Source organism: Aspergillus oryzae, chromosome 2 (assembly GCF_000184455.2).
Source record: "Aspergillus oryzae RIB40 DNA, chromosome 2".
In the NCBI taxonomy this organism is placed as follows: Eukaryota; Fungi; Ascomycota; class Eurotiomycetes; order Eurotiales; family Aspergillaceae; genus Aspergillus; species Aspergillus oryzae.
Genome location: NC_036436.1, coordinates 5259178 through 5284741, shown reverse-complemented (window position 1 = coordinate 5284741; position 25564 = coordinate 5259178). Strand labels below are relative to the sequence as shown.

General features: G+C 48.8%; 11 protein-coding genes across 11 annotated transcripts; 5 read left to right on the top strand and 6 right to left on the bottom strand.

Moving 5' to 3' along the window:
- Positions 1-475: 475 nt before the first annotated feature.
- On the top strand, positions 476-2119 carry AO090003001173 (uncharacterized protein; the record flags this gene model as incomplete). Its single annotated transcript, XM_001820209.3, has 1 exon — positions 476-2119. One exon carries the CDS (start codon positions 476-478, stop codon positions 2117-2119), a length of 1644 nt encoding a protein of 547 aa, XP_001820261.3.
- Positions 2120-2616: 497 nt separating this feature from the next.
- Positions 2617-3752, bottom strand: AO090003001172 (uncharacterized protein; the record flags this gene model as incomplete). Its single annotated transcript, XM_023235206.1, has 2 exons — positions 2617-3124; positions 3193-3752. The coding sequence occupies 2 exons, from the start codon at positions 3750-3752 to the stop codon at positions 2617-2619; spliced, it is 1068 nt and encodes a 355-aa protein (XP_023090245.1).
- Positions 3753-4721: 969 nt separating this feature from the next.
- AO090003001171 (putative aspartate aminotransferase) lies at positions 4722-6345 on the bottom strand (the record flags this gene model as incomplete). Its single annotated transcript, XM_023235205.1, has 6 exons — positions 4722-4823; positions 4887-4946; positions 5001-5288; positions 5390-5979; positions 6084-6162; positions 6226-6345. The coding sequence occupies 6 exons, from the start codon at positions 6343-6345 to the stop codon at positions 4722-4724; spliced, it is 1239 nt and encodes a 412-aa protein (XP_023090244.1).
- Positions 6346-7513: 1168 nt separating this feature from the next.
- On the bottom strand, positions 7514-9559 carry AO090003001170 (U4/U6-U5 snRNP complex subunit SNU66; the record flags this gene model as incomplete). The annotated part of the gene is made up of 1 exon (XM_001820206.1): positions 7514-9559. The coding sequence occupies one exon, from the start codon at positions 9557-9559 to the stop codon at positions 7514-7516; it is 2046 nt and encodes a 681-aa protein (XP_001820258.1).
- Positions 9560-10387: 828 nt separating this feature from the next.
- On the bottom strand, positions 10388-11145 carry AO090003001169 (aminoacyl-tRNA hydrolase PTH2; the record flags this gene model as incomplete). Its single annotated transcript, XM_001820205.3, has 2 exons — positions 10388-10692; positions 10839-11145. 2 exons carry the CDS (start codon positions 11143-11145, stop codon positions 10388-10390), a joined length of 612 nt encoding a protein of 203 aa, XP_001820257.1.
- Positions 11146-11501: 356 nt separating this feature from the next.
- Positions 11502-12381, bottom strand: AO090003001168 (uncharacterized protein; the record flags this gene model as incomplete). The annotated part of the gene is made up of 3 exons (XM_001820204.3): positions 11502-11544; positions 11601-11995; positions 12067-12381. 3 exons carry the CDS (start codon positions 12379-12381, stop codon positions 11502-11504), a joined length of 753 nt encoding a protein of 250 aa, XP_001820256.1.
- A 958-nt stretch (positions 12382-13339) lies between these two features.
- On the top strand, positions 13340-14322 carry AO090003001167 (DUF4448 domain-containing protein; the record flags this gene model as incomplete). The annotated part of the gene is made up of 2 exons (XM_001820203.1): positions 13340-13457; positions 13514-14322. The coding sequence occupies 2 exons, from the start codon at positions 13340-13342 to the stop codon at positions 14320-14322; spliced, it is 927 nt and encodes a 308-aa protein (XP_001820255.1).
- Positions 14323-15821: 1499 nt separating this feature from the next.
- Positions 15822-17421, top strand: hcsA (homocitrate synthase; the record flags this gene model as incomplete). Its single annotated transcript, XM_023235204.1, has 5 exons — positions 15822-15851; positions 15943-16134; positions 16206-16286; positions 16349-16416; positions 16467-17421. The coding sequence occupies 5 exons, from the start codon at positions 15822-15824 to the stop codon at positions 17419-17421; spliced, it is 1326 nt and encodes a 441-aa protein (XP_023090243.1).
- Positions 17422-18133: 712 nt separating this feature from the next.
- AO090003001164 (sphinganine-1-phosphate aldolase DPL1) lies at positions 18134-20067 on the top strand (the record flags this gene model as incomplete). Its single annotated transcript, XM_001820201.1, has 4 exons — positions 18134-18228; positions 18337-18814; positions 18874-19007; positions 19056-20067. The coding sequence occupies 4 exons, from the start codon at positions 18134-18136 to the stop codon at positions 20065-20067; spliced, it is 1719 nt and encodes a 572-aa protein (XP_001820253.1).
- A 1500-nt stretch (positions 20068-21567) lies between these two features.
- On the top strand, positions 21568-23847 carry AO090003001162 (SNARE-binding exocyst subunit SEC6; the record flags this gene model as incomplete). The annotated part of the gene is made up of 1 exon (XM_001820200.1): positions 21568-23847. The coding sequence occupies one exon, from the start codon at positions 21568-21570 to the stop codon at positions 23845-23847; it is 2280 nt and encodes a 759-aa protein (XP_001820252.1).
- A 193-nt stretch (positions 23848-24040) lies between these two features.
- On the bottom strand, positions 24041-25360 carry AO090003001161 (uncharacterized protein; the record flags this gene model as incomplete). The annotated part of the gene is made up of 1 exon (XM_001820199.1): positions 24041-25360. The coding sequence occupies one exon, from the start codon at positions 25358-25360 to the stop codon at positions 24041-24043; it is 1320 nt and encodes a 439-aa protein (XP_001820251.1).
- Positions 25361-25564: the final 204 nt, after the last annotated feature.

Below are 25564 nucleotides of genomic sequence, written 5' to 3'. Positions count from 1 at the left end.
CTCTAGCGTATACAGAAGGGTATTTTATAAGCCTTGCAGACTAGTAAGTCTGACTCCCGATGTAACCATAGAATGGTCAGCTTATATGCATTGTTGTTGAGGATCTAGACGACTGACGGCCGACTAATCTAACCGTATTGAGGATACTTGCACCTGTGGCTTCGCATAACTCTTCTTAAGATGGCTTAAACTGTGCAGGGATATGGAGACTAGCTTTTCGTGATAGTCTTGCAGAAAATTAAATACGGAGATGTGTCTGTCTCACTTTGAAGGCGAGGGGTGCGGAGGATTATTTCTCACGTTCTCGCCAGCATTCCACTCCAGGTTTATCCCTCATTTCCGCGATCGCCATCATCTACTCCATTGCCTTTCTTTTCTTTTCTTTTTTTTTTTTTTTTTTTTTTTTTTTTTTTTTTTTTTTTTTTTTTCATTCTAAAACTCGAGCCAGCTAAGTATTTACGATTATGTTAACAGTATGATGCGACTTCTATGTCTTCTTGTTTTTGTCCTCCAAGATGCTACTCATGCGGCAAATCCCCTAGTGATGAACTGGTCATCACAGGCATACGGCCCAGACGGTCCATGGCAAGCCGTGAGGATAGCAGTGGGCAGCAATAAACAATCAGTCGATCTTTATCCCGGCGCCAATGGGGCCACCACCATCTTCGCCGACTCGATTTGCTCGAACACAACCCTCTCGACAACATGTTACGCAGCACGCGCCGGCACGTACAACCAGAGTGAATCAACCACGGCGGTGGCCTTGAACCGAAGCGCATGGGAGACCTCTTATTGGAGCGTACAAGGAGGAAGTATACAGGGTTTCGTTGGTGATCAGGTCGAGGTTGGCTCTGTTATCCCAAATGTCAGCTTCAAGACTGTTTATCAAACATATCAGACCTATCCCAATGGCAAGAGTTATCCGGTCCCGGTTGGAAATTTGGCCTTGGGTGGACTGCAGTTAAAAGATGTGGCCTCAGGACTAAGTCTGAACACGATCGCAGCGTGGCTATACACCTCCGGAGGAGACAGCAGCATTCCATCTTACTCTTACGGACTGCACATCGGGTCTGTAGAGCCAGCTATTCCAGGATCTCTGGTGCTGGGCGGATTTGATAAAAGTCGAGTCCTTGCTGAAGTGAGTTCACAGTCAGTAAGCCTGTCGTCTTATTCTAGTGGTATATGGCAGATTGTATTGAAGGATATCGGACTGGGTGTTGCGACAGGAGGCTCGCCGTTCGGCTTTACGAGCAAGAATGGGCTGTTCATGCAAAGCAATGGCGCCGCGCTACCCAAGTCAGTCACGATTGACCCTACAAAGCCTTATATGTATCTTCCCGAAGCCACCTGTGACGCGATCACTTCGTCGTTTCCCGTCTCGTTCAACAGTGGCTTGGGCCTATACATCTGGGACACGACCAACAGTAAATATGCGAATATCACGTCCTCCGCGACATATCTATCCTTCGTGTTCAATAAAGATGGTCTCAGCGATCAAACGATTACAGTTAAGGTTCCCCTGAGGCTGCTCACGCTTACGCTGCAAGACCCACTGGTCGACCGCAACGCAACTTATTTTCCCTGTTTCCATTCAACTGATACCCCGGTTCTCGGCCGGCCCTTTCTTCAGGCTGCATTTGTTGGTGTCAATTGGTTCGAAGGGAACAACACTGGTACATGGTTCTTGGGCCAAGCGCCAGGCCCAGGTCTTCCTGAGGCGGATATAACAACCATTAATGTCGCGGACGCCACTCTTGCCGCATCGAACACCTCCTGGGAAGAGAGCTGGGCTAAATATTGGCGTCCTTTACCAGAATACGGCTCGAATAGCTCCACCAGCTCTAATAGTGGTCTTTCTACAGGGGCAAAAGCTGGGATTGGAGTTGGGGTTGGAGTGGCGGGAGTTCTTCTCATTGCTGGAGGAGTATGGGTCGCGGTGCTGCGACGCCGCGGCCGTCAGCCTGTGGCCGTGGAGGAAAGGAGGGCCGTCTTTCGAGGATTTGCTGAATTACCTGCGTCAAAGAAGCCGGATGCGTATCCAAGAGAATTGGGCACAAAAGAGGATGTGCAGCCGCAAGAAATGGTGGGCTCACAAGAACCACGGCATGAACTAGAGTGAGGTTATCTGTATTTGTGACTCCTATGAGACAACCCGCTTCTTAATAGCCATCGTCTTAGTTGTGAGTTGGTATCGAAGTATGAAGGGATATACAGCAAGGCACAGTCATGAAGTACAAAGGGGTCTGCAGATTTGATTCAAACCCACAATGCTGAGACTTAACGGGTCATGAAATGCATCCAGCTATCCAGCTTATGTTGTATGACTATCTATCAACCGCTAGTGTTTAATAACGCAGGTAGCTATCTTTTGTTCCTTAGAATTACCCGAGCGCAGCTAAGCTGAGAAGGTCCGTTGCAGTGTCACCTCGGATCATGCCTTGCTATTGAAGACGATGATTGAAGATCTCCGTCCAAAATATGGTAGGAATGAGACAGAGGACATTTCTGATCCTGCAGAATGAAATAGCTTTTGATGGGGGTCAACAGTTCGATTTCTACTTTTTCCCGTAGGCTAACCGGTAATCTAGACTCCACCGATCTGGCGCTCAAACACAGTTAAGTTTCCACCACGGGGCGCGAAAAAAGCCAGGACGTGAACAGGTCAAGTGGAGCTTCTTCCTTTCTCTCGAAGCTATAAAGCCTTGACATCCGAACTATCAGCTGCCTCTGGTTCATGGAAGCACAGAGTATCCTTGCATGTTGTGGGCCAACAAAGGAGAAGAGAAGAACCGGAAATGTTTGTTCGTTTGCGAAGGCTGGACTTTTCTGGAAAGTCTTCTCAACTTCTTCCTCCACCATGTCGAACAGACTCTCCATCTCCTCCTCACTTTGTGCTTGTGGCTGTTTGGCACGACTATTCATAACCGTAATAATTACGGCAAGCTCCCCGTATAGAATGGAGTTGTCTGTGGCATCCACTGGCTGGGAAGCCCCCACGGCAATATGGGGAAACGGTGAGGTATTTTGCTTCTCAGGTTCAAGGAAAAAGCTGACATCCCAACGACCTCCAGTAGGTGGATGCCATCCCACTATTGGACAGCGACACAAGAAAGGATTAGGGAAGCTAGAAATTGCAATAGTTGAACCTCAAAGCCAATAGTCAGAGAGCAAATCAACTTGCATCGTACTTACTTTACGGGGTGTACTCCGCAGGAATCCATTAAGTATGCATGGCGGCGATTTTCACTAGCAAGAGCCCACTCATAGAAGAACCGGACCGCGTTACCAGAACGGATTTGAGCGGACCACCACCGATTATCCTCGGTGTCGCTCCTATCTTCCGGCGGGATGTAGTTACTGAATGGAATATCCGTTTCAGGACGGTAGTTGCGTGTTATCGAACGAGGCAATTTGGTAAACGGGACCGATGAATCCACAGAGCTTGCTTCAATGTCCCAAGCGACGAGAGTAATCCCATGTTCGAAAAGATGTGCTACCGTAACGTCTCCCTCACTTGAGACGAAGGGCTTGTTCTTTCCTCCAGTAACAACCTCATATAGCCATCGACTTCTTTCGAGCCCAAATATCTTACCCTGGTGGAAGACTAAATAGGGCAGCAAGCCGACGCAGCTCCTGGTGGCCACTACCACACTTATGCTGTTGTATGTTTCCTTCTTTTGCTTACCTGATTTCGTTCGTCTTCTTTGAAGCTGAAGACTGGTGGGTAGCTGATTCTTATATGCGGTCCGCATACTACCGTACCCATAATCCGATCACTCCTTCTCATATTGATGGTCTGTGGCCGAATCTCACCGCAGTTAAGCACCACACATATCGCCCGCAGTTCCCTATACTGCGCTTGACAGCCATCTCGGTGGGGTACGTGTATGTCACTTGAAGTTTAGGAACCGACATACTATCAAGGTTATATCAAGTCTGCATTGACAATTGCTTCAAAGTGCCACTAAGACAGCATTTGTATATCAGCGACCTAGAATAACATGCGATGGTTCTAAGGGCAACTTAGACGGAGACTGTCCAATGCAATACAGTGCAATGTACACACATTGAATACTGTTTAGTTAGATAAAATTATTTTAACTTGCCTCTATTGACAAATTAGTTTTATTATGGCTATATTTTCACCTTTTTTTGTAAAATTGGTGGAGTGAACATACCGGACCGCGTAACCACTTAGCTATGCAAATGCCCCTTATCAACTATTTTGAACATAAATGGAAATCTTAATAAGTAACCCGACTGGGACAATGACTAGCGCGTGAGACTTCAATCTGGTCACACTCCAAGAGGTCTCAAGGTTGGGAGTTTAACCCCCTCGTTGGTCGAATATCTTTTTTTTGGCCTACCCTATGTCCGCATTTGGGATGTGTATATTAGCCCGGGCCGGTTTAGAACATCATCATTATTTATTTGATTACGAGCCCGACCAATATCATGCAGGGTAGCTGTTTGGTCCCTCATTGGCTTTCTCCTACCTCTATATTAACAGATAGTCGGCATTTGATTTATCCTGCTAGAGCTCGCTACAACTATACGTCTCTTAATGCGCACATGGTATAAAAATCATCCAGAGAATTCAGACCATAATATAATGCTCGTAAGAATATGCTAAATTAAACATGTCGGATATCAATACAAAGGGCCACACCCCGGCAGATCTATGTATTTTAAGGATAAAGTCCAGCCTCAACATCCTTTCTTTAACCGGTCACCTTGAAGATAGACTCGGCAAGTCTCTTGACATTGTCAGAGGTGATACCGGCAACGGAGATACGGCCATCCTTGGTGGCGTAGACGGAGTGCTAGAAACAAACATTAGTGATTGGTGTCTTCGAAAAGCAACTGTCCTGATAATTGCTACGTACCTCCTTGGCAAGAGCGTCCATCTGCTCGGGCTTGAGACCAGTGTAGGCAAACATACCAATCTATGGCAAGGTGAGTTAGTATCTGCCAATATATTCATCCGAAGAGCTCCTTACCTGGCTGGTGATGTGGGACCAGTCGTGCTTGCTGCCCAGCTCCTCCAGGTTTTTCCGGAGCAGGGAGCGCATCTCAATGATGCGGTCGGCCATGCCCTTGACCTCTCCCAACCACTGCTGGTTGAGCTCAGGGTCGTTCATGATGGTGGAGGCAACACGGGCACCGTGGATAGGGGGGTTCGAGTAGAAGGGGCGGATGAGAATCTTGACCTGAGAGTCCACACGCTTCTTCTCTTCGGCGTTCTCACACACAAGGGAGAAAGCACCGACACGCTCACCATAGAGACCCTATAATTGATTAGCTACCAGTGGTTACTTTCCGGCACCTAGATTCTTACCATGTTCTTAGCAAAACTCTGGCAGAGGGCAATGTTGTGGCCCTCGCTCACGAAATGCCTGGGGGCGAAAGCATCCTTGTCAGCATTGCCGCTGGCGAAGCCCTGATAGGCCATATCGAAGAAGGCAAAGTGGCCCTTCTGCTTCATCACATCGCTGATCTGGCGCCACTGCTCCTGGGTGGGATCGACACCGGTGGGGTTGTGGGCGCAAGCGTGGAGAAGGATGATGCTGTTCTCAGGGGCGGCCTTGATGTCGGCAATCAGACCCTCGAAGTCAAGACCAATGGTGTCCTTGTTGTAGTAACGGTACTTCTCAACCTCCAAGCCGGAGTCCTTGAAGACAGCGTTGTGGTTGGCCCAGCTAGGGTTAGGGAGGTAGATCTTCTTCGCGTGGGGATAGAAGCGCTGCAGGAAAGCACCGCCGATTCTCAGGGCACCGGTACCAGAGATGGACTGGGTGATGACGAGGCGGTCCTCCTTGATGGCAGGGGAGTCCTTGCCATAGGCCAGCTCAGCAGCGGCCTTGGTGAAAGAAGGGACACCGGTGATACCAGCGTACTCCTTGTCAAAGCGGGAGGCGACAACCTTGTCCTCTGCGGCGCGAACGGAGGGCAGAACGTACGGCTTGCCCTTGTCATCACCTATTGATTCACAAGTTCGAACAATGTCAGCCTCCAAGTAGATGAAAAGCTCGCTATGAGGTACTTGGATTGAGTCAACAAGCGGCGAAGGAATGAATGCTTACGGTAAGCGCCAACACCCAGGTTGATCTTCTCCTTGAAAGAATCGGCCTTGAAAGCCTCGGTGATACCCAGGATAGCATCCTAAAAGGCATTGAGTCAATAAGGACACCACAATTGAGTATTGTAGTGCACTGTAGAGCTTACCGGAGGACCCTGAGGGACGTTGGACCAGGCCGAGGCATGTCTGGCACCAACGACGACGGTGCGCAAGTTAGCGTCACGCGAAGCAGCCTTACGGCTGGCGACTCTGAGGGTAGACAGCATGGTTAATGGAAAGGGAAAAAGATATATAACAAAGAAATCCAATCAATTGCAGATTGAGCTGCAGAGGTCCTTCTAGATGAAAAAGGTTCCAAGGAGAGATGAAAGAGATCGGACAAGGAGGCGAGCAGATAAATAATCGGAGATGCTGCGTGTGTGTTATTTTTTGACTCATGTGAACTAGGAAGATTCCGGGGAGCGGGAGCCACCCTTTCGGATTGGTCACTCTCTCCGCACTCTCACGGTTAAATTGATCATTTTCCAGCTTGTCAGCCCGAGAGATTTTAGTTTAACCTAGTATGCATATCCTACATTACAGAGTACTACTAGTACTAGACGTTCTTATAGAGAAGAAAATAAAATAAAATAAAATAAATAGATCATCTTTCGGCAAGCCGATCGCTGTATATCATACCATACCATACCCATACATGTTCCTTCCGGGATTTATAAATCTGATAACAGATCCGAGGAATAGTATGACCTTTAGGCAAGAAGAATAGGTAAGGTAACTGAAAGTCCCTGACGGTTTAAGCATGGCGCCACTGCATTGTGCTGCGCTTTCGGCGTTCGGTGAGCTCTTTCAGAATTCCGGCCCACTTGTGGCCTGAGGCTGCAGCACGGGGGAGCGCCTCCCGATTCCCGTTTCGGAAACCCTTCCCCTCACGAAAGTTTGGGGTAAATCGGAGTTGGCCTGAGGTCAACACTTCTTTGTTGCCCTTCTTAGAGTTTCCTATGTTCAGGACCAAGTACAAATACTGTGGTTTCCAGTGAGAAGACCGTTGCAAACGCTACCGTTTCTCCTCCCAAGGTGTTCTTTCCTAGGGACAACGTGCACACGATCGTATGTTAGGACCTCCCGGAATCTGACAGCTCCATAGCGGTTAATTTCCCCACACGCCAAGTCATCGATCGTCAATAAACAACAGCAATGAAGGGCGTAAACAAGCTAACGGCTTACTGTTCTGGACTTTCTCCGACTCCCTGGACAGTTAGGCCCGGCGAAAAAAAATCTACTTTCGACGATGAACAGGGGCAACCATTGCAGATAGCTAAATGTTGCTTCTATTGTTGGTATACCATAAACTGTGCAACGAAAACTAGAGATTAAACTGCATGGGCATCACAAAAACAAGAGGGCGTAGAATAAGGCTAATAGTGCTGTGACCATTTATCCCAGTCGTACACCAGCCTGGCGATTCTTCCGGGCCGTCGCTCCCATAGCATTATTCATACCCGTGTGCTGACTGCTGTCTAATGCGCTCATTGCCTCTCGTTTCTTCTCTTCCTCAATCTTCTTCAGTCGCTTCTCCGTCTTCATCTTACCACTTCCTTTGCCGTGGAACTGGTGACTCAGATGCTTAAATGCCTCCTTCTGGTTCATTGCACGGCCAAACTCATCCACGTACTTGAGCTGCACATCAGGCTTGTATTCCTTGTTGAAGACTTCCGCCATATGGCGAGCATCCTGTTGGTCACGTTGCTTGTTCTCCCACCGCGCGTACTCTTCCCTTTCCCGAGCAGACATCTGGTTGAGCTTCCCGGAGGCTCGGTCACGCTCACGCTGCAGGCGAGCACGTTTTTCGGCTTCCGTTTCGAGGCGATGCTTTTCTTGTAAGAAACGCTGCCGGTCACGGATGAGAGAATTATGATCGGCAGCATCGGATGACTTGACTAAGCCACGCTGCTTGAGCATCGACAATGTGGCACCAAGACCTTGGTCCAATGTGGACTCTTCTTCCAAGCCGGTGCCACTGATCTGCTGGTTAACTGTGGCTTCTTCGCTCTTGATGCGCGCTTTAAGGTCTTCCTCGTCCTCAATATCATTGTATGAACGTTCCATATCCACGTCGCCGTCCTCCACAGGCTCGTCCTTGATGCCAGGACCTTCAGATGAAGCACGTGGTTCTTCGGCCGGGGTTGTTGTCCGCCTTTCACGGCGTTCAGGGAGTGTAGGTTTCTGTAAGTTAGAGACAAATTCTGAGGTCTCATCTATAACTAGACCAGGCTCTTCCTCGTTCTCACCTTCCACTTCCATTGGTGTTTGCGACGCTTCTTCTCTGAGTTGTCGTGCGATGTCCTCGGGACGTGCTTTCTGGCGTTTCTTGAAAGCAGCACGCCTCTGGCGGGTAAGAGAGGCTTGTAGATCATCGTCATCCACGAACGAGATATCCTCGCTAACGGACTTGCGGGGGGCAGGAGCTGGTACTGGCTCTCCGTTACTTGCGTCGACCTCCATGGAATTCCCATTTGGTGTGCCGGTCGACTCAGCCGTCGGGAACAGATCATCCTCATCCATAACAGCACGTCGCTTTGTCGTCTTGGCCTTCTTTTTCTTAGGTTTCTTCACCTTAACTTCGCTCACGTCCATATAATCAGACGTTGGAGTTTCCTCCGCAAAGTCAAGGCTGATTATGTTCTTTTTCAACTTCTCAGACACTTCTTGTCGCTTGGCCTCTCGTTCTTCAACAGTCGATCCTTGAGCATCGAGTGTAAATCGCTTCCGCTTCTTGCCCTCGATTTCCTCATCATACTGTGCGAGTATTCCGGTGTTTTCTTCCGTAGGATCGTAAACAGGTTTGCGTTTCTTCAGCTCGAGTTTCTCCATAGTTCTCTCCTTCTCCTTGAGTTCCAGATTTTCCAGCTCATCTCCTTCCTCCTCGTTCTCATCGATCGTTGTATCCTTCAGCGTAAGAATATGATCCTCTCCACCATCGAAATCTCCAACAGCATGCCCAACCTTGACACCAGCCAAATCTTCCGCCGTGTATTCAGCTGCGCGAGCCCGCTCCTCCAGTTCTTCGGCGAGTTTGCGCACGCGCTCTTTCTCGATCTTCTTCTGTCGTTTCTTTGTCTGCTGTAGCCAAGTTTTCGTGTCCATGTCCGCATCGGCAGCTTCTCCTAGAGTCGCACCTTGAAGCTTGGTATTTCTCTGAGCCTCGTCACGCGCCTTCCTGATCGCGGCGTTTCGCTCTTCCCGTTTCCGTTTCGCCTCGGCTTCATCCTGCATCTTCTTCCAGTTGGATGAGGCCAGCGCCTCGCGCGACTCGAGTGTGCTTCCCGGCTCGTCATCTTCGGTAGACGAGCTCGAACCGTCGTGTTCGGATTCCTTGAAAGTAGGACCAGAGGTGGCGTCGGCACCAGGGACGGGGAGCGGTTTTAAACCCAGCGCCACTCGGATTTTGTTATTCTGCTCGATGGAAAGTGCGTCGGCCATATTGGCGACCGGTGAGTGCTATCAAGGCAAAAATACACTGGATAGAAAAGGAAATAAAATACAAGAGAAGAGCGGCGATGGAAGGGTATGCGGTCTGTAAAACCGATAAAGACCATGCGCCCAATTACCATTGATAGATTGCAAGAGATGAGGTCCAGCCGGGGGCTTACCTAACCGCAACTCGTCTCGGTAAGGTTTAGCGCGGTAAACCTGTTAGCGCGGACTTTAGCGCGGAAGATAAAAGGCGGCAGTGGCTGGAGCTCAGAATTTTTTTCTTTTCTTCTTCTTTTTCGAACACACACGGATCTGTGTCCAGCGATCCTGAGCGTGGAGGCTTGTCTTCTGCGTCTCGGTTGATTACTGGACAGTTCGACGACTTAAGGAGCCATCACATTCATGGATGGTCGATTATTTCCGGTCGACAGATCTCAGATTAAAGGTCGACATTGGGTGTTCGCTCTGGTCTTGAGCTCCCTTCCTTTCGGGGTTGGTGAGCTCGGCTGGAGAGCCTGGTGCTCGGCGGCGTCATATTCCTACTCCCTTTACCGATTTGGCCGTCGGCCCATGAGGTTAGGGAAAAACCATGGCCAGCCAACATACTTTTTTCCTTTACTACGTAGTTTTTAGCTGCAGCTGTATGCTAGATAGGAGTGATTGGTAGACTGTCTTGCAGTATAACTGATCGATTGAGCATATATCTCGTAAAGGTTGCAGAGTGCTTCGTATAACACGCAATTAGGCGTAGTGCTGTTGATTTTACACCTCTATCCTATATGCGTTGCTGGAGTAACTACAATACTCGACCATCATTCAACATTGGAAGTACGGTTACAACAGCTTCAAGTGTCCCGTCACGCCGTCGACCACACTCTTCGGTCCCAAAATTCCAAGCACCGTCCTGCTTCCACTGGCGATCTGTGTCCGGCCCGCATCGGTGATGACCCTGGCGCAGAGACCCAGGCTGATAGCCTGTGCCTGCAGGGTCTCCATTTCCTCCTCCGACTTGGTCTGGAGCGCAATCTTAGCCTGTCCCTGCGATTCCCAGCGGCGCAGCATAGACGAGTTCGGCGAGTGCGCAGTGAGGTACTTGTAGCAGGCGAGGGTGGCGTGGGAGCATTGAGCGGCGATTTTGCCTATCAACATATATGAGCCAACTTGTTCATATGCATTATGCACCACAGAAAAATAGAAAGAGAGAAGTAAAGACTTCATGTGGCGTAGGCCATTGAACAGCTGTAGAGACACAAAGTCTGAAAAGGAAAGAGAGGGAGGCGCCTACCCTTCGTCATGCCCAAATCGGTCCTCACAACCAGAACCAGCTTGACTTCTTCAGCATTCTTGTCGAAGTTGGCCAATTCGCTTCCATCGCCTTCGTCCTCACTGTCGGATTCTTCTTCTTCCTCTTCGTCCGAGGAGTCTCGGTGCACTTTCACATTGTAGCTGTTTGGCCACCCTTCTTTTTCTTGCGAAGAGAACAGGCCTAGCGAGGAGCCTTGTCCGAGGAAGTAACCGGTTACACCGGCGATGATAGCCGTAGCGACTACATATGCCGTTGTCGAGGGGGGAATGTGGTCTAGGTCGGCCATTTTGGAAGGTGTTGAAGCTGGATGGATGGGTTTTTGTGATCCGCGCGGAATTAGACCCGGGTTGGTAGGTGCGGGTACCTCCCAAGTCAACAATGACCGCTTTTCTTTTAGTTTGTTCAGAATGAGGCTTACAAGGGTTTACTCTAAATTTTATTAGATATATAATTATAATTCTATGTGCTTGTATTTTTATTTAATATCTGTAAGAGGAGAGCAAGTGTAGCTAAGAATAGGGAATGTGACCGAGGCCCAAAAGTTATCTAAGTTTTATCTCAGATACTGCTAGTTCATTATATACATCCCTGACCATAAACATCGAAGCCGACATCATCATCCTCATGAGCAGCGATGTTTGTTTAGCGAGCAGCGGGGGCTCCCGTGTTTCCCATTCGGCGGCCCCTGTTCCATATGGTCAGTAAAAGAAGGTAGCGATCGATCGGATCGGTCAAACTCACATCATGGTCCGGCTGAAGAAGCTGATGAAGATCATGAAAAGCCAGCTCGGGATTGCGCTGAAGGCATAGATGACATAGCCTGCAGGGATCAAAAGTCCCCTCTGCGCAAGCCAGCTATCCGTAGCGTGGAAGGAGCCCTCGTACGCGCCCCTCTTCTCATAGGTCTTCTCAGAGTGAATCTTGTAAAGGGACTCGGGCGTTACAGTTGTCGCGTTGAAGTACACATTGTATTGAGCGGTGGCAGGGCGCTCCTCGCCGACCTGAGCAGGGACCTTGAAGTACGAAACAGACGGAGAACCAGCGGCCCAAGCAGAGCATAGGACCCTGTTCGATTCACAGTCGAGGTAACCCAGGTTGGGCGAGGTCGGGTCAGCAGAAAACAGGAGAACGGATTCCTAACGAGAAAGGTTAGCCAGACCCGCCTCTACGTCCATGCGCCGGCAACCCCCTATTTTGGGACCCTTACATTAAACGATTTCTCCGCTTGGTGACAACGTCCAAAGCATGTCTTGTTTCCACCGGTGATGAAGACAAACCAGTCCTTAGGCTCATCGGATGGCGCCAGAAGGGATTGCCAGTTGGACAGGTTGAAAGGGGTGACAGTCTTTTCTTGAATCTTCTGTTCGACCACCTTCTCGACAGCAGCGGGGATCACCGGAGTAGCCGTGGGCAAATAAGACTTGGCTTTGTTGAACCAACCCTGGACACGATCCGCGATGGGAACCTGCTCTTGCGCCGCAGCAAGCGCTGGTAGGATGGGAAGGAGCTGGATGAAGCGCATGACGCTAAAGGCAACAATGACGCGTAGGTCAGCAACAAAAGGGATCGATAGCTAACTACAATATTTCGAAATGACGAACCTGGGTTGGCTATTGAAAAGACAAACGCACTTTGGGTGTAAGATGAACGATTAGAAAGGCCAAAGTACGGACAGCAGGCAGCGAGGAAGACAGGCACCTGAGTTGTGGAAGAGTGAAACGGGCCACGATAGACATAAATGTAAGTTGGTCTCTCCGCGGCAGGGCCTAACGGAGACTAAACTCGAAATGGAGCGAATCACGTTCCGTCGTGGGGGAAGGAGCCCACTTCAAGTTGACAAGTTCCCGTACCTTGTTATGCATAGACTACAATGGAATTTACCAAGAAAATGAAACAAAACACAGAATCTCATTGGCATTTTCCCACCAACGTCTTTGTTAATACCTATTCTTGTAAGAACAATCCTTCATGATCAGATTTACTCTTACTAAATACCTGAATCAAGGGAAGAAGCAATTAAGAGATTTGTCTATTTTCTATTCTCATTTTCCTACCTGAGAGAACAAGTCTCACTATGTGTGAGGCTTCACATAAACTCCGGCGCGTCGATCTTTCCTAGCTGCGGATCTGGTTCAAAACCAGCAAACTATAAAGGAAGCATAGAAAGAAATTTAACACAATGTAGTGGAAGAGATATTACTTAGTATGTGGAAGTCGAAGAAAGAAAGATATGCTTAGAACAAAAGGATAACTCTGGAAGGTGGTATGGAACATACGATACAGCATTATCCCATGGCACCTTCTCTATACTTCATCCCGGGCCCCTAGTCCTCCTTCCTCAAGAGTCTTTCACTCTTTCAAAGTATACTTCTATAGTCATCATAAGGTAGCTATCATGCAGCACCTTTGACTAGTCAAGTGTCATTAATCAGTCATCAACTTTACTACGAATTTTGGTATACACATCTATACGAATAGCAATGAGGTCCCTCGTTCCGTTCCCTAAAGTCATCGCACTAGTGACCACGACAACTGCTCTCTATAGTCATTGCCTTGGCGCTGCGGTACAAGGAACAGATGAACTCGGACCTAGCCCTGGTAAGCACTGTCTTCTAAACCTGGAAGTTTCGATGAGAGTTTAATTACCATTACAGCGGTGGGTTGGATTGAAGAGTCCAAAACAACTGCGCACCTACAGACAAATAATGCTTCTCCGGATGATTTCCCCGTCTGTACTGACATCGATGGTCCCTTCGCACCATTCTGTCTGCCGCAGGATGGAGCCGATGTGATAGTAGACGCCACCTACTATGTTACCTGGAATGCCGATTTCTATCCGCTCAATGCTTCTATTACTATTGAAATGAGATACTCAAATTCCACCGTTGGAGACTCCGCGTTCACATCTGAGAAAACGGACAACAGCTACGGCTATCTTCCCCTCCACATGCGCAAGGAATGGCTCCAAGAGAAGGCGCACAATGATTTGACCTTTTACCTTATCGAACTGAACCCTGCGTCAGGCACACGAGCGAGTATCCGAAAAGGACCGAGGATCACACTTCATCCTAAACCAGTAGAGCACTACAAACCTTCTCCTCCCATGACCTTCAACAAACGAGCCCTGTTTATTGGCCTCCCGGTAAGCCTCAGTGTCATTATCGTTGTTGTGGCTGGTCTATTCTTTGGCATGCGGGAGAGCAGAAGGATTGGACTCGGGAGTGTTATGGGATCTCGAGGTAAAGGGTACGGGATTGGGAAATCTAAGAGCCAGCGCCTTCGGAAAAGTAGAAGCGAATTCTATCATTCCAATGCTGCCTCGGCGTTGAAAAAATATACGGACGACACCGACTCAGGCTTGTCAGAAGTGGCAGATCCCGACTTACATAGCGAGATTGAGCGCACTGCAAGATTTGCATTTAGACAGGATTCGATGAGGTTAAAGAGCTGGAGGAGACAATGAATCGTGGATGCTTGTTCCATTGATTTGAATCACTCAGCATCCTTCTAGAATCCGCCCGTGCTTGAAGGGACGGATCGCAATGACATTACGAGGCATAGGTCATACATATTTTCTGACTTTCGTCATTCTCCCTGCTGATAAAAGCGCATTGGGCTACCATATAAATATAACCAAAAATCCACTATGTTGTTATTGCTTAAAGTATTAATTCCCGGTGTGGGTTGTCCATTACCAGTAGTAGTACTCGGTACGGTTCGTCCGATGAGCCAAACCAACCAGACAGCGAAGAACACCCATTAGTACGCCATTGCCTAGGCGATCAAGGGCGGTGTCGGAGGGCATGACGTCGACGAAACCGGTGAAGGTTGGCGTAGTCATCACGGCTACCCAATTGATTACATTCTCCCATGTTTTATATGGGCTAGATTACTCCGTTAAAAAAGAGAAGAGACATACCCTGTAGGAGATCCGGTCAATCAATATCAGAGGCCATATTAACTAACTCGAGCAAGTAAGCTGTGGAAGTGGAGTAGATATGTAAGCAGACGTAGCGAGTGCCTAGTGATATACTAGTAAGTAGTATGTTGATTATCAATTGTGTGCTTTCTAGAACCTATTTTTATTTTTATTTACTTTCAAAAAATTTTTCATTGCCTCAAGGGTAATGCCTGCGTTCTACTACTAACTCAGTAGGTGTAATCTTGGAGACTGAAGGTGCCCACATACGGAGTACTCCGTAAGTTATTTGGGAGCCCCTCCCTCTACAACCAATGCCGATGTCGGTTGCCAGTATGGGATTCCTTGGGAGAAGCCACTTTCTATGGACAGGGAGCATACTACCCAGTACTAGTAAAACCCAACGCACAGGTATTGATGGTAAAATTACATAGGTACTGTACAAACTACGAGGGGCAAAAATTTCTAGTATTCCAAGAGTCAATCAATGGCAATTGGTGCAAATTCAAACAGCGTCTTTTGGTGGCAAAACTCTCTCCCTCGATGATCCTAACAGACGATATCAAAGCTGAATAGTAATGCGTATTACTACTGCACTACGCTAAGCCACTTCGAGGTTGGGGAAGATCCTCAAAGATGAGCAATTGGGGCTTCCGCAAGCGCTCTGGACAAGGGATTCCCCACACAAAGTTGCTCGGCCTGTGAAATTTTCTTTCATTGCCGCAAATCTGTGAAAGTGGACGGCCGAGTCATACCTCCGAAAAGAGTAGACCGCCCGCCTTTTAAATGGACTCCACCCACTTTTCCTGTCTATGACTCTTTTCCTGCTTTCCTTTTTTTACCTCCCGGGTATTCATATAAACATTTGATCGTTTAGCCTGTGACTCATTGTGAGTGCTGCTATATATACTTCCCTATACTTCGTCCAATTTGGTCTAACTTCAACCTCGTTTCAGCGGCTTTTATTTCCATCCAACTTCTAGACTTTACCCCACTATCTATAGATATCGTCACAATGTGCCCTGGTGCAGACAACGAGCCCAATGGGCACGCGGCCCCTGCCAATGGCAATGGTATGCATGGAAAGCACCTATTGTTGCTATACTTGACTGACTTCTACTTGAAGGCGAACACCCCGGCTTCACTGGCATCGAGACTCGCCAGAACCCTCACCCCTCCGCCTCCCGGAACCCCTATGGCCACAACGTTGGTGTGACCGACTTTCTGAGCAACGTCTCCCGGTTCAAGATCATTGAGAGTACCCTCCGTGAGGGTGAACAGTTCGCCAATGCTTTCTTTGATACCGAAAAGAAGATTGAAATCGCTAAGGCTCTGGATGATTTCGGTGTCGACTACGTGAGTCATATTCATACGAAATGTAGTTTGATCACTAAGAAGGTCGCTTCCTAACATCAAACCTGTTGTAGATCGAACTTACCAGTCCTTGTGCCTCTGAGCAGTCGAGACTTGACTGCGAGGCTATCTGCAAGCTCGGCTTGAAGGCCAAGGTACGTTGGATTCCTCTCTATTTGTTCTCCTATATTTGAACGGCACTAATACACCACCGTAGATTCTTACTCACATTCGATGCCACATGGATGATGCCCGTGTTGCCGTCGAGACTGGTGTTGATGGAGTGTAAGTATGCCCAGCGTTCCTTTAGAATCCCTAATTCTTACAATTTCTAGTGACGTCGTCATCGGCACTTCGTCCTACCTCCGTGAGCACTCTCACGGCAAGGATATGACCTACATCAAGAACACTGCTATTGAAGTTATTGAATATGTCAAGTCCAAGGGCATCGAGATTCGATTCTCTAGTGAGGACTCCTTCCGTTCTGACCTCGTCGACCTCTTGTCCATCTACTCCGCTGTTGACAAGGTTGGTGTGAACCGTGTTGGTATTGCCGATACTGTCGGCTGCGCTTCTCCTCGCCAAGTTTACGAGCTTGTTCGTGTCCTGAGGGGTGTTGTTGGCTGCGACATTGAGACCCACTTCCACAACGACACTGGCTGTGCCATTGCCAACGCTTACTGTGCCCTGGAGGCCGGTGCCACTCACATTGATACCTCCGTTCTCGGTATCGGTGAGCGTAACGGTATCACCCCTCTTGGTGGTCTCATGGCTCGTATGATGGTTGCCGATCCTGCCTACGTCAAGGGCAAGTACAAGCTGGAGAAGCTCAAGGACATTGAAGATCTTGTGGCCGAGGCTGTTGAGGTCAACATTCCTTTCAACAACTACATCACCGGTTTCTGTGCTTTCACCCACAAGGCTGGTATCCATGCTAAGGCCATCCTGAACAACCCCAGCACCTACGAGATCATCAACCCTGCCGACTTTGGCATGACCAGATACGTTCACTTCGCCTCTCGTCTGACTGGCTGGAACGCTATCAAGTCTCGTGCTCAGCAGCTCAAGATTGAGATGACTGACAGCCAATACAAGGAGTGCACGGCTAAGATCAAGGCTCTTGCTGATATCCGTCCCATCGCCGTCGACGATGCCGACAGTATCATCCGTGCTTACTACCGTAACCTCAAGTCGGGTGAGAACAAGCCTCTCCTTGATCTGACGGCTGATGAGCAGGCTCAGTTCGCTGCCAAGGAGAAGGAGCTTGCTGCTTCCGGTGTTGTGGCTTAAACGATGCCGCTCATCTTGGTTTAAATCTTTTCGCCTCCCTTTCTATCTCTTTCCCTTTTGTGTTTCTTATTTCCCCTTTGCATTTCGGAATTATATCTTTGGATTAAAGGGCCCAGTGTTTTAGAACTTTCTTATCTCAGCGGCTCCCGACGAAGATGCGATTTTTCATGATTTGTTGTTTATTTATGCGTCTCGGGCTACATTGTTATCGGGTATTTAAAAGTCTTGTCCATGGATGTGAAAAAAGGAAGGAGAGACTGGTGTTTGGATCGCGTTGGTCCGGAGGAGTTTGTATATAAGCAGACTTAGATGACTGCATTTTTCCTCTGATAAAAATCCACGCAGAAAACTATTTCGTCATTGATCTATGTCTTCTTGGTTGTTCGGGTTCGCTTAGTAGCAGCTTTGTACGGAGTATGCAAAGTATGATGTACTTTACTCCGTAGTAGTAGACCCGGGGAAACTAATTCTGCAGGAAAGGAAGGCGTCAGTGCACTGCAACACTGGAAAGATGTTGCATGTGCGGCATCAGCCGAGGCTGTGGTGGAATCATCGGCATTCTTAATAGCGGCTTCCCTCTAGACCCATTTCCCTGGAACGTCAATTCCGACCTTTCCACAGTTCCCCAGTCCATTCTTGTTATCTTTTATCTTTTATCTTTGGAGGCCATATTGCTTTCTAATCAGTCTTTGTGACTGTTTTGGACATAAACATGGCGTCCTCGGTTCTTCCAGTTGCTTTACAAAATAAGCTGTTGGGATACAGCAGAGCTCCTAATGCGCAGTTGGCGGCGTTGAATCTGGATATGTAAGTGGAACATCATTCCACTTCCCCCCGCTGTCCCCCAACAGCTTCTATAATGCCAGCCTCCTAAAACTTTCGTCTTGGTCCTCGACTTCTCTAATGAAACAACAGTCTTAAGAACATTGTATTCTTATTTTTCATTCTTCGCTACGTTCGCAAGACGTTCTATTCTTTACGTGGTTATGGTGTCCTCGGCAGCCTCCGGAATGTCTACGCCGCGATCCGTCTCTTCTGCTACTCTGTCTTCTTGCGCTTCCCCGGTGTTCGCGGTCAGGTCGACAAGCAAGTTTCGTCAGCAATCGAAAACCTGGAGACAAAGCTTGTTGCAACTGGCCCTGGCGTCACGAGATATTTAAATCTGCCTAAAGAAGGATGGACCCCCGAACAGATCCGCGCCGAGCTCGAGAAGCTGGCAAATATGGAACACACCCGGTGGGAAGATGGTCGCGTCAGCGGAGCTGTGTACCACGGTGGACAAGATCTTCTGAAGCTTCAGGCTGAAGCATTTGGGCAGTTTGGGGTCGCCAATCCCATCCACCCAGATGTTTTCCCTGGTGTCCGGAAGATGGAAGCTGAAATTGTGGCTATGGTAGGTTGGGTCATCCTGTCAAGCAATATGAATTTGACGACTCATGTGATCAAACTCAGGTACTCGCACTGTTCAATGCTCCGTCTGATGGTGCTGGTGTTACTACGGCCGGTGGTACTGAATCTATCCTGATGGCCTGTCTGGCAGCGCGGCAAAAGGCGTACGCTGAACGCAGAGTAACAGAGCCGGAAATGTGAGATTAAGCTACCTACGGTAAACTGATCCGTACTGACAGTTACAGGATCATTCCTGATACCGCTCATGCTGCTTTCTACAAGGCTTCCGAATACTTCGGAATCAAACTGCATCGCGTACCCTGCCCAGCTCCAGAGTACAAAGTCGATATTCCTTCGGTGCGTCGCTTAATCAACCCGAACACTGTTCTCCTCGTTGGTTCCGCGCCAAACTTTCCTCATGGAATTGTTGATGATATTCCTGCCTTGTCCCGACTTGCCACAGCATACAAGATCCCTCTGCATGTTGATTGCTGCTTGGGCTCCTTTGTGGTTGCGTTCCTTAAGAAGGCCGGTTTCCCATCTCCTTATGAAGAGGAGGGTGGATTTGACTTCCGCCTCCCTGGTGTGACCAGCATCAGTGTAGACACGCACAAATACGGATTCGCGCCGAAGGGCAACTCCGTGTTGCTATACCGAAACCGGACCTACCGCAGCTATCAGTATTTCGTCTATCCTGACTGGTCCGGTGGTGTCTATGCATCTCCATCCGTGGCAGGATCTCGGCCAGGTGCTCTTATCGCGGGCTGCTGGGCCAGTCTGATGAGTGTTGGAGAGTCTGGTTACATCAAGAGTTGCCTTGACATTGTTGGTGCAGCAAAGAAGTTCGAGGCATCCATTAGAGAGCATCCACTCTTATCGAAGAACCTCGATGTTGTTGGAAAGCCTATGATCAGCGTTGTTGCTTTCCAGAGCAAAAACGGTGCCGTTGACATCTACGATATGGCTGATGCTTTGTCCGCTAAGGGCTGGCATCTCAACGCTCTCCAATCGCCTGCGGCGATTCATGTAGCGTTCACTATTCCTACAGCCTCTGCTCTTGACAAACTCACTGCTGACCTCGTTGAGGTTGTCGAAAAGGAATTGGATAAGGCAGAGGAGAGGAAGCGACAAGGAAAGTCGTACATCATCAAGCGTGGCGATACAGCTGCCTTGTATGGCGTAGCCGGCAGCATGCCTGATAAAAGTATTGTCAGTCGTCTGGCAGAAGGTTTCCTGGACACTCTGTATAAAGCCTAGGTGTTTCTTATTGATTGCAAAAATACATTGTTAATATTCTTTGAATGCGGAGAGCCCTTATATGGCATGGAAGAAACGCGTCTTCCTGCGACGTTATTGGGGAATGGCGTTTCTGGCGTTAAAACCGGGCTTCGCATTCACTAACGTAAATAAAACAGGCAGTCTACCCTTAAAGAGTTTCGAGCAATATCCAATATCGATTTCTTCGAGATCACTTAGATTCCCAGTGCCCTAATATAACACAGTAGCAAAGTATGTATAGTACAGTAAGTCATGTCGAACAAAGACTGAAAATGTAAGAAATAAGACCGCTCCATGCAAGCAGATACAGAAAACATTTCGACCGCAAAAGATTTCGAGAAAATTCGGACCTGACTCTTCCAGCTTCACAGGCACCATCATGCGTTGACCATAGAAGCCAGAGTTCGTATCCCAGAGCCTTCCGAGCAAAGAGTGAAAATAAATAAAAGTAAAAGTGGAGTATCAATATAAAATGTCAACGTCTATTGACTCCTCTTCGCCTTCCACTCAGCACCCGATGTCTGTTCGATGTAGTATCCTGGATCCGGCTTCCGTTCCAGATGAACTTCTTGTTTCGTTAACCGTCTATCGACCTCACGGACATCGACCAGCTCCTTAACTTTCATGATCTGACCGGCGACTGACGGAGACACGGGGTGGAACACAGTTGCCATGCGCTTCTTGAGGCCCAGGGCCTTGAGGACGTCTGTTGTTCTCCGGGGAAGACCGATCGCGGAGCGTACGAGGGTGACGCGGAAGTAGCTCATTTTGGAAGAAGGAGTTTATATGAGTTTTGGATCGTCGGAGAGGTGAGTTTTAGGGTGTCTTTTGGGAGTCGTTTTTTCTAGATTTCGCGGCGCAGCCTGGAAATGGATTTTCGGCGGAGGGTCCGTGATTTCACGTCTGGTTGAATTGCACAGATGAGCAATTTATTGCGACAAGCCTGGAGCTGTGTTTTGATCCTGGGATATGGGACAATCGCACCAAGACAGATAATTGTATATCAAACCATCACGGCGGGAATTTTGGCTTTCCGATCCAGTCGGCCTGCGAGGCGGAGAGTCACGTGTATAGTATTCTGCCGGCGTCTTCCTGGCGGGCGGAGCGCCCCCGTTTCAACCTGACAATCTATTTGTTGAAAGAAACGTGGGTATATGCCATTGAGTGCTATAAGACATAGTCGCATGCGTGTGGCTACTGCCTTGCTGTGATTATACGTACGATTGAACGAAATACAACCCGGTTTCAAAGCGCTGTGCGTTTAAGAGGGTATACTTGGCATACTATTGATTGCGGCAGCATCGATTACATTGCGACTAGGAGCTGTAACGGATATCCTTTATACCGATTTCTCTGTCGTTCTTTTGCCTGATCATACTACAGAATTACCGAGTTGAATGATCCTGTAGCAGGCAAAGCACTTATCAATTGTACTTTATCCCGATCTAGCACCTTTACCTAGTGTATGATATCGTCGAAATGGCGCGAGGCGGCGACTCGGAAGGAACGGTGGCTCTACCACGGTTAGAAGATATCCTGCGTCACCCGGAAGACCTAGACAAGATCGCCGGACTGAGAGCGGAATACTCGCGGAAGAAGGCAGCCGTCGATTCACAGCTCCGAGAAGGCCTCCGGGATCAATTAGAGACAGTACAACGCAGCATCAGCGCGCTAACAGAAGGTCAGCGCCAGGTTTCCAAGACGAAAGATGAGCTCCAGGGAATCGACAAACTATGCGCGGAGTCACAATCCAGTGTCGAGGACTTCTCCCAGATTGACCGACTTGCCAAAGTGCAGAGGAACTTCGAGGCCGTCTTGATGATGAAGAAGGGACTGGAGAACTTTAGTGAGAATCTTGCTGAGGTTGAGAGTCTCCTAAGAGAGGATGACGATGATCTCGAGAACCAGCCGAATCTGCTGCGGGCCCATATGCAGATCTCTAAGTTGAGAGATTTTCGTGACGAGGCGATGGATCAGATACGGAAGGCCCAGGACCCGAGCAGTGAAGCCACGCTAGAGGATTACTTCCAGGGTCTGGATAGTGTTATCGACTGGTTCGATGATCATTTGGGAACTGCTTGTATGAATCTGATCCCTCTTGTGCAGTCTGACAACCCTAGTATGGTTGTCCGGCTGGCTGTTGTTGTCATGAATGAGGAGAAGAAGGATGAAACGGTCCGTGCTTTGCAGGAAGCACAGAAAGACCACCAGGATCTAGCAGGCCGGTTCAAGTCGATGAATGTTGGCCCCAAGACGGTTAGGGGCTATAAAGAAAAGTTTCTCCAAGCTATTGAGTTCTACGCACAGAACCAGTTTGAGAATACTAAGGAAGAATTCCTCGGCGATCCGGATACCCTAGAGAAGAGTTTCCGATGGTTCTTTAATGACCTCTTCTCGGTTAAGCAGGGCATGCAGACATTGATGCCCAAGAAGTGGAAGATCTATAAGACATACACCGATATCTACCATCGGATGATGCATGACTTTTTCGTGGATCTGATCAATGACCCTGAGCTACCCCCAGATAATCTGCTTTCTATTATCCACTGGAGTGAGAAATACTACAAGAAGATGAACAAACTAGGCTGGAAACAGACAGACCTGCGGCCAAACATTCTCGACGATCGTGAACCTGAGCTCATTCGACAGTGGCAGAGCATTATCATTAAAGCGGTCGAAGAATGGATGGAGAGGATCACAGAGACCGACAGGAAAGGCCTGGTGGAGCGCATTCCTGACTCTCTGGACACTAATGCAGAGGGCTACTTTCGCACCAAAACCCTTCCAGATATGTGGCGCATGATCCATGAACAGATCCAGGCAGCCAAAGCCTCATCCCGTACAGACCTGGTCGAAGGCATTATCGATGCTATGTTCCGAGTGCTCAAGGGACGTCAAGCTGCTTGGCAGTCGCTCATCGAAGAGGAGTGTGCCAAGTACAAGGCGCCAGGTGGCGACCAGCTTGATGGATTACAGCTGTTGCAAGATTGGCTTATTGCGGTGGCAAACGACCAGATTGCTTGCATCGATGACAACGATGAATCAGGACAACTGGGCTACCTGTCGAGGTTCAAGCGCGAGTTCGAGGCACTCGTCGACCCAAAATACATGGCAGCGCGAGCTATACCCGAGCTGGACGCTCTTCGCGACGGTTACGTGGATCTAAGTACCTATTGTCTTACTCAATTCGTCGAAGTGGTTTTTGCGGTCGACTTCCGCGCTACTATCCCCGATTTCTTCACTCAGAAGTGGTATGGCGACTTTGCAATAAAGCGAATCACTTCTACATTCGAAGATTACATGGCCGATTACTCCCCTGTCATCCACCCATCCCTTATCGACATCTTAGTCGAGGAACTCTCCGACGAACTCTTGGTCCGGTACCTGTCATCTGTGCGCAATCGCGGCGTCAAGTTTCGGCGACACGCTGATCCATACACGGACAAGTTCAAGGACGACGTTCTCACCGTTTTCGCCTTCTTCCAAAACTATCCGGACTCGTTCGCCAGTACCATCAAGCAAAAGTGGCGACTCGTCGACTGGTTGGTTCGTCTACTTGAATCGGAGAAGGGCCCTGCCGTTGTTGCAGTCTATGAGGACTTCAAGATGGAATACTGGGATCTGCAACTGACGTGGGTTGAGGCAGTGCTTAGGACAAGGGATGACTTTGAGAGAAGCATGATCAGTGCTGTCAAGGCCAAGGCAGCCGAGTTGTCCGTAGAAAGAGGTATGGAGACTCTTATGAGCCGGATGAGGTAGTTGAATGATATCTAGGGATGAATGACAGTGCTCTATTCAGCGTGGCGTTAGGAGTTGTTTCTGGTTAGATGCCAGGCTGGGCTGTTGCCAAGATGTATTCTATAATATGAATCCAAAGATTCCAATCTACATGCTCGCTTTACTTCGGCTAAATGCAAGCCTAATTATTTACTTGATGCTGGGTATATAACGCTCAACAAATATTCACACCCCCAACACTCCCATCACAGCTAGTTACCGTCTCCGTCTTCGCTAGACTGAAAACTAAGCTCCTTTCCACTATAGGCAGGTATTTCTCCTGCAAACGCGCGTTCATTCCATCTTCGTCGGCCTCGGGGTCAAGTTTCTTCGCACCCATCTCACAGATACATACTGTTTCAAGGGGGAAGTCCTTCGCCCACACAAAGGGATATTGCTGTCTACTGCCATCAGTGGCATCGTTTGATGTTCTCCTGTTGTTCGGCAACTTATCTCCTTCACTCTCCGAACGGCTAGCCTCATTCTCTGAAAGATCCTCCCCGTTTATTTGATCTTGCTCACTAGCATCCCCGCTAGTTGTAACCACAGTAGCTCGAGGAGTCGTTCTATCACTGTCAACATAATAATTCCGATAGTGGGACAGGAAATCCCGTGCATCGAAAGTGTATTGGTTTTTGCGATTTTGACCCTTCTGCGGTCCTCCACCCCGTGCTCTCCCACGGACATAAATAGTATTTGCTACCGTGGCGTGCAGGAGAAGCGGTCTGATCTTCGGTTTTGAAGCTGTTGATTTCTTGGATACAGGCTGAGTGCTTATCGGCTTGTCTGACATTCGTGCGGTTTCTTCCGCAATGTTGGCTGGCATTTCCTCGAGAAGGGAAGGCTCTTCAGCCGCCATTTCCTCTGTAGACTTATAGTTCGTCTGCTTGTTATCTTTCTCTTTCTTCTGCTCACCCAGCAAAAACCCAGCCTCCAGGAATTTGTCCCGCAGCAGTTCACAGAAAGGATACAAGCGAGCAGTAGGATCGACAGGAGTCGCATGTAGGACCGTCGCGGTGCGCGCGCGAGGAAGCGCATGCAAAGATTCAAGAGAGACAGTGAACGGGCTCGGGCGGCTTTCATCATGCGACTTGGCGACTTCCCCAGCGCTCGACGAAGATGACTGCTCTGTCGCTGAGGCTGATGGTGCATTTCTCTTCTTCCCTTGCGCGCGTGCGCTTGCAATCTTCTCGGCTTCGCGCACCATGGTGACTAGGTCTAGTGATTGGAAGAACTCGATGGCCTCGTTTAGACGCTCCTTCGTCGGGAGACTCATGACGCCCAGAGTCAGGTGCAGGGTACCAACGGGACGAAGCGCGCCATCAGGGATGAGTGGCGGCTCTGGAGCTCCATAGCGGAGTGTACGGCGAGGAATCGAAGCTTTGAATACTGCCAGAGAGGATTCCAGTTGGGGAAGTGATGTCGAGTTGACTAGAGGGAGACAGAGAAAGTGGGTTAGGGGCGGTCTTTTCTCTTTCTTTTTTGCGTCGGACATGACTGTCGTCCACTTTTGGGGGTGGTATGAGCGAAAGAATATGAATGTTGATGACCAGGATGTTGTTGTGACTCTTGTGAGGGGCCTGCACGGCGGGGGGTATATCATTTATATAGCACCTTGGATCGTCGGTATCCCCAATAGTCTGCTTGGCAAGGATGATGAAGCGTCGAGTCAGACGCTAATATAGTTAGTCTATGCGAT